A 6,075-nucleotide genomic window follows, 5' to 3' on the forward strand; every position below is an offset into this window, starting at 1 on the left:
GTGGACATCCTCCGCTGTGTTTTGGGGCCAGCAGCTGCCTGCCAGCATGTCCCAGTCTGTGTTTCACGCAGGGCTGTGTGCTGCAGCCCAGCCGGTCCCAGCTCAGCTCTTCCCACCAGCAGCTGACAGCCCGAGGTTCAGCCAAAAACACATGAGTCTGGACGTGTGCGAGCCTGCCTCTGAGCCTGCCTCTGAGCCCACCTGTCGCTCCGTGGGGCAGGCACACCTCTGACACCCAGGACAGATCCTGAAATGGCTTCCCGTGGGTTTTCCAGGTGTGTGCTGTGTCTTGGGCAGAGGCAGGTGTAGAGGGGCTGGAGAAAAAAACTGAAGGGCTGGCGGGGGCTGGTGGGCTGTGGGTGCCTTTGGAGAGGTGAGATGGCTCTTACACCATCAGGGTCCTTTGCCCCAGAAACCATTTAGGAAACATGCAGGGACAGGGGACAATAACCTCCATTTCTGCATCCCTGCCTCTCCCACTTCAAAGGTAGGCAGAGTTGTAAGCACAAGTGAGTCTGGAAAGTTAAGCGTATTCAGAGAACTGTGTTATTGAATACCTTGTGTTAATTTAAACACCTTCTGCCTGCCAGGCTTCGGGGAGAGGAGCATTGCCAGCTGGATCAGCTACAGCACTTCTCTAGTTCTGTCTCAAAGCAATTTTACTTCAAGTCCCGTGCGAAAACCCAAGGCCTCCCAGTGCAGAGTAAGGAACGGCCATGCACGAACACCAGGCTCTGCGGGCCAGGTGGCTGCTCAGCAGGGAATGCCATGGGGGATGCTTGCCCAGTATTTTGTCTGGTTTTACCTTCTTACTTGTCATATCTCCTCCCACTCCCTCTTGAACACGCATCTGATCCTGGGTTTGGTGGTTGTACAAGGCTCGTGTGTAGTCCTGGGGAGCCAGATGCGGGAACCAAATCTCTCCAATTTTATCTTGCGCTGAAAACATCTTTGCACGTTTTGCCCCCTTGCATCACTTTCCTGCTAGCTGCAGATAAGGATACTCGGAGCCATCATGTCTTGAAAAATAGGGGAGAATGGGAGGCTGAGCGAGGTTTTATCGTGTGATCATGATGTGAAGGGTTGTAGACATCTTGATGAGATGTTCGGGGTTAAAGGTGAGGAAAAGAGCGTCCAGCTTGCTGTGTCCCCGCAGAGTGAAAAGTGTGGGCTGTTGGCACCTTCTCCAGCAGTGGGCAGGAATGGAAGGAAGTAAGAGGGCCAGGTCCTAGGATACTTCTGCTCCTCTGGCTGGGCAGTATGAGGAGGGGCGGGCAGCCTTGTTCTGTGGCTGTGGAGCCTGCCAAGATGCCCTTCATCCAGGGTTTGTAGCCCAAATATATCTGTGTCAGGAAGCTGCAACCCCAAGTGACCATGGCCAGCCATGCTTGCATTGAGACTCTTCTGGCTGAGGCTTACAAAGATGTAATTTTCTTTGATTTAATTCTGTATAAACTGCAGAATTATTTTCCTTTAGAGGCTTGCAAATTATGGAAGCATAAACCACGCTAATGATCCAGTAAGGACGGCTTTGGATGCGTTCCCAAGAACAGCTACCCCTGGGCAGGACGTGCCTGGAGAGAACCGATGGAGAGCAGCCTGCCACGCTCACCTGGCTGCCTTCCTTGGGCCCCCCTCTCCCCCTCACCCCAGATTCCTCCATCTCTCAGGAACGAGAATCATTTCCTCTCCGGCTTCTTGCAGAGGCAAGGGCCCTGCGGACCTGAAGTTATCTCTGGAATGTGTGTAAACACCGAGTTCAATGGGATGCTGTTTGCCCCCCTCTCCTGGGGGGGTTTAGGAAGGGGTTAATATGAGTTTGTTTTACGGGTTCCTAGCCCTGAGAATTGTCTTCCTCGGAGGGCAACCTGGCTGACCCGGATCCCTGTGTGTGCATTTCCCAGCGTAAAGGGGAGATTCGGGGGGCCCCGCTGCGCATGTGGGATTTCAGTCCTCTAAGAACAAGGAGATGAAGGGCCAAGGGGGTCTTCCTCCTCAGCAGGGACCTGGGAGACGGTGTGGGATTGCAGCACACATGCACCGGGACTTGGCGTGTCACGTGATGGTGTAACTAACGGGATTTAGGCAATCCTTGGAGAGAAACCAGTTTACAACCAGAAGGGCAGGGTTACACATGGTTGTAGTGTCCCTGTCTTCAAAGAGCGTTGAAACGTAAGCAGGGGGACAAAACCTTAGAAATGACGTATGGGCTGGGACAAAATGCATTTCAATGAGAGGCATAAAGAGCTCCATCTGTTTGTAAAAAAAAAAAATAAATTTCAGATGTAAGTTCATTATGGTGTACAAATATGTTACTAATGAGACCCTCCTGGGCACCAAAATACTCTTGTATTTAGAGTAAGCAGCGGCAACCAGAACCTAAAGCTAGGCAAAATCGAGTTGAAAACGGGAGCGTTGATGCCAATGAAATGGTTAATTCCTAGATGTGTTGTCAGCGCTGGTGACGAACTGAGGCTGGATCCCTTCCAGAAAACAACACTTTAAACCGAAGACAGAGAACCCAGCTTAGCACAGAGGTGATCAGTGGAATGGCTTGGCCTGGTGTATACACGGGGTCAAAGTAGATGATTTAATGATCTCTTTTGGCCGGAAAGCTCTCTGTTCTCTTCAGAAGATAAATGAAGAAGCCCTTTCACAAAAAGCGAGCACTTGAGCTCTGTGTGTAATGAACTCTGCTGCTTCCAGGGGAACGGTGGAGCAGGAGCCGCGGGAAGCGTGACCTTGCTGCCTGCAGGCTGCTGAAGTTGGTGGCCATCTGTTTAGTGGAGGTAGCCCACCACCATCAAGGCCACCACTCTCACACGTGACGTTTCTCAGCTCCATTTTTAATTGCTAGCTGACGTCGTCTCCCCACATTTCAATAACATTTCCTCCTTTATCTCCATCAGGGTGAAGAGGCCAAGCGGTATGAGCAGCCTCCTGGGGAAGATTGGCTCCAAAAAGCAGAAGATGAGCACACTGGAGAAATCTAAACTGGACTGGGAGAACTTCAAGGAGGAGGAGGGGATTGTGGAGGAGCTGGCAATCCATAACCGAGGAAAAGACGGGTAAGAGGGACTTCACCTAGTAGTAGTCCAGCATTTCCCACCACTTCCTATACATGTAGGAACCCTATTGCTTGCTACAGAGAGAGGTCAGCAAATTCATGGGATTTCTTAAAGATTTATTCTAGGGATACATAAAGCCAGTAGCTGCTCTAGGTATCACTGGGTGGCAGGTAAGTTTGCAAGCACCTATCGCTCTCTGCTAACAGCCTCATGAGTTCTTCAAGTCCAGCTAGAGTCCGGCTGTGCTTTATCTTCTCTCCTACTAGTGGCGCAGATGCAGCGTGAACCGGTCTAATGCAGCCCTCCCATGAGGAAACACAGTTGCCTTTGCCCTGTTTTCTTTTTTTTTTTTTCTTTAAAAAAAAAAGTCTCAAATTGGGAGGTATGTTTTTTGTTCCATTCTTCAAATGACATGTTCCAGCTGCATCTGTCCTCCCTCCTCCTGCGTAAGGATGTATGCAAACACAGAACAGCTGGCAAGGTGCGTTAAAGATTATGGTAGCACTGGGCATTGATTGTGTGCATCAAGCAATGTTCACTCCAATGAAGTTAATGGAAGTATCGTAAAAGTAAATGGCGATGCTGTAAATAAAACAGAAAGTTAATAACATGCACTGCAGGGAAGGATAATGAGATCAGAAGCGGCATTTCCACTGCAAGTGCTTTGCTAAGCTCTGGGAAAACGTAACCGGCTTACTGGACAGCTCATAAAATGTGTTTTTATTGTAAGCTCTTCCTTAACTGTGCAGGAAAAACTCAGAGCTTCTGCATTCCAGCAGATTGGATTTTGTGTTTCAAGTAGATCTTTTATAACTGCTGGGGTTTTTCAGTCTGGCCTTGCACCCTTCCACAACACCGCTTCTCCATCACGTCTCCCCTGATGTGTTTCTGGATGCTTGCCCGTGAACAAGAGCGATTCAGTAGGAGTGCTGGAGGGGGACAGGGTGTTCCTCCGAGATCCCTGAAATCCAAGGAGGCGAGCGACTTACATCACATGCAGGTGTGGCAGAGCACGTGTGCACCAGATCGTCACCGGTGACGTCTGCGGCATGGTGAACGCCACTGTCAGAGCCCGGTATGCCAGGCTCTCTGTTGCAATGGCCTGTGCCTGGAGGCTGGGGCAGAGCCCGGCTGTGTACCAGGCCCTGCCTGAGACGGAGGAGGATGAGCTGCTCCCATGAAGCCCCATCAGGAGCTCCAGGCTGCTTTGGGAGAACCCACCTCCAGGGAAGGGTCCTGTTTCTGTCTGTGGCACCGGGCTGGATTGTTCTGATGGGATGTGGAGTGAGAATTTGCCCTCGGCAGATGTCCCGAGTGGCTGCCAAGGGTGGTAATAACGGCTTTGCTGCTCTGGGCTGGGCTGATGGTGGTCGTACCACCAGGAAGAGGCAGACCAGCTCCTGCCGCAGTTTCTGTACACAGTCATTGGAATCAGCCTGTATCAGGGTCCATCACTCCCAGCTGGACCGTACACACCCCAGGCAAGCCAGGACAACCCCTGCGCGAGCATTTAGTGGTTTCTCTTCCTTGTTCAAACCCAGTAGGTCAACCTTTCTTGGACAGCGGTTTCCTTTCCCACCACATATGGGCAGGACAGCTCGCTCTTCACGGTTGGCAGACCTTTCCAGAGACGCTAACATAATGATCCTTGAAGGCTGAGGAAGGGATCAGCACACTGAAAGGATGAGCGAAGCAGAGCAGCAATTTTAATAGCATCTGTAAGCTTGGACAGCTTTGGATTTTGCTGCCTGTCACATCCCAGCCTAGAAAATCCACTGGGCTATTGGCAGGTGATTTTTTTGTCATTAAAGCAAATGAGAAACATGATGCCACGATAACTTTAGTCACTCCTTACAAATCTGTTGGTGCTAGTCAGGCATGTAATGTGCGAGGATCAGCCGAGGATCTGCTCACTGCAAATTCCATCCACCTTCAAGGGAACGGAAGGGAGACGGGAGGAGCGCTGATGGACGCGCAGCCCACGGCACTCGTGCTTGCAGGCACCCGTAACGCCCGTGGTGGGAAGCACCGGTACTGAGCAGCCAGCCTGCGCAGGGCAGATCCTGCAGACACAGCTGCCACCGGCTTCAGGTCATTCTGCAAGAGCCTGTTGTCCCTTCTGCCGCCACCTCTTCTCCTTTTAGGCTCTGCTCACTCTTCAGCAGGCAATCATTTACACACCTCTATAAAAATCCTGGTGAGCCGTTGGTAACCCTTCACCCCAGGCAGGAGGAAGCGGGGCACTGCCTTGATCCCTGGTGCCAATGTGCGTTAGAAACCTCTGGTCCCCACGTGACTTGCTTTGTCACTGTGAATGGCAGCCTGGCAGGAAAGCCACAGTGTTTGCCCAATGCCTGCATGCTGCAGAGACGGTCCGTGCGTGTCTGAAGGAAGGCAGGAGGCGTTTCTTTTTGCTCAGAAGGGAGGGCAGGCTGAATTTGTCTTTTTTTTGCAGTAACCTCGCCGAAGTCGCTGTTCACAGCCCAGAGCTCCTCGTGCCTTGGCCCTCCCTGACCCTTCCCCAGCAGCCACATGTGTTTGGCCAGCACGCCGGTGGTCGGCTGAGCCATGGGGCCGTGGCATCTTTCTGCTGCTGGTGCCAGTTACCAGCCGGTGCAGCCTGGCCCCGGGATTCCCGAGGCAGAGGAGACACGTGCTGCCCCGTGGCTGTGTCCACCCTTGCCTCTGATTTTCCACCCTCCGCATCACCAGCCCCCGACAGCAATTTGCATTTCCCCAGCAGCAGGATCCGGGCTTGTGCCGCCCGGTTGTGTCAGATCCTGAGGGTCTGTCCTGGATTTGACGGGAGGGGCTGAAGTACGGAGCGGAGGCAGCTCTGCCCTTGGCTGTCGATCGCTGTGTAAATGGAAATGTGTAGTGGCCTCTTAATTGGGCCACCTTTGTAGGGCAGCCCCGGTGGGGGAGCAGCCCCGCTCCCAGTTCACTGGGTGACGGATGGTGGCTGGCAGGGGACTGGCAGCACCGATGAGACCCCCCTGAGCAGTTT

General features: G+C 52.5%; 1 protein-coding gene across 1 annotated transcript in view; it reads left to right on the forward strand.

The window, feature by feature from the left end:
- Positions 1-6,075, forward strand: part of CFDP1 (craniofacial development protein 1) — a gene marked incomplete at its 5' end in the record, with an annotated part of 65,053 nt that overhangs the window by 55,789 nt on the left and 3,189 nt on the right. Inside the window, one exon of the mRNA XM_010074346.1 lies at positions 2,910-3,068. Coding sequence (XP_010072648.1) covers positions 2,910-3,068 — 159 coding nt within the window. The remainder of the gene's footprint in view (positions 1-2,909; positions 3,069-6,075) is intronic.

Source organism: Pterocles gutturalis, unplaced genomic scaffold (assembly GCF_000699245.1).
Source record: "Pterocles gutturalis isolate BGI_N339 unplaced genomic scaffold, ASM69924v1 scaffold16997, whole genome shotgun sequence".
Taxonomy (NCBI): domain Eukaryota; kingdom Metazoa; phylum Chordata; class Aves; order Pterocliformes; family Pteroclidae; genus Pterocles; species Pterocles gutturalis.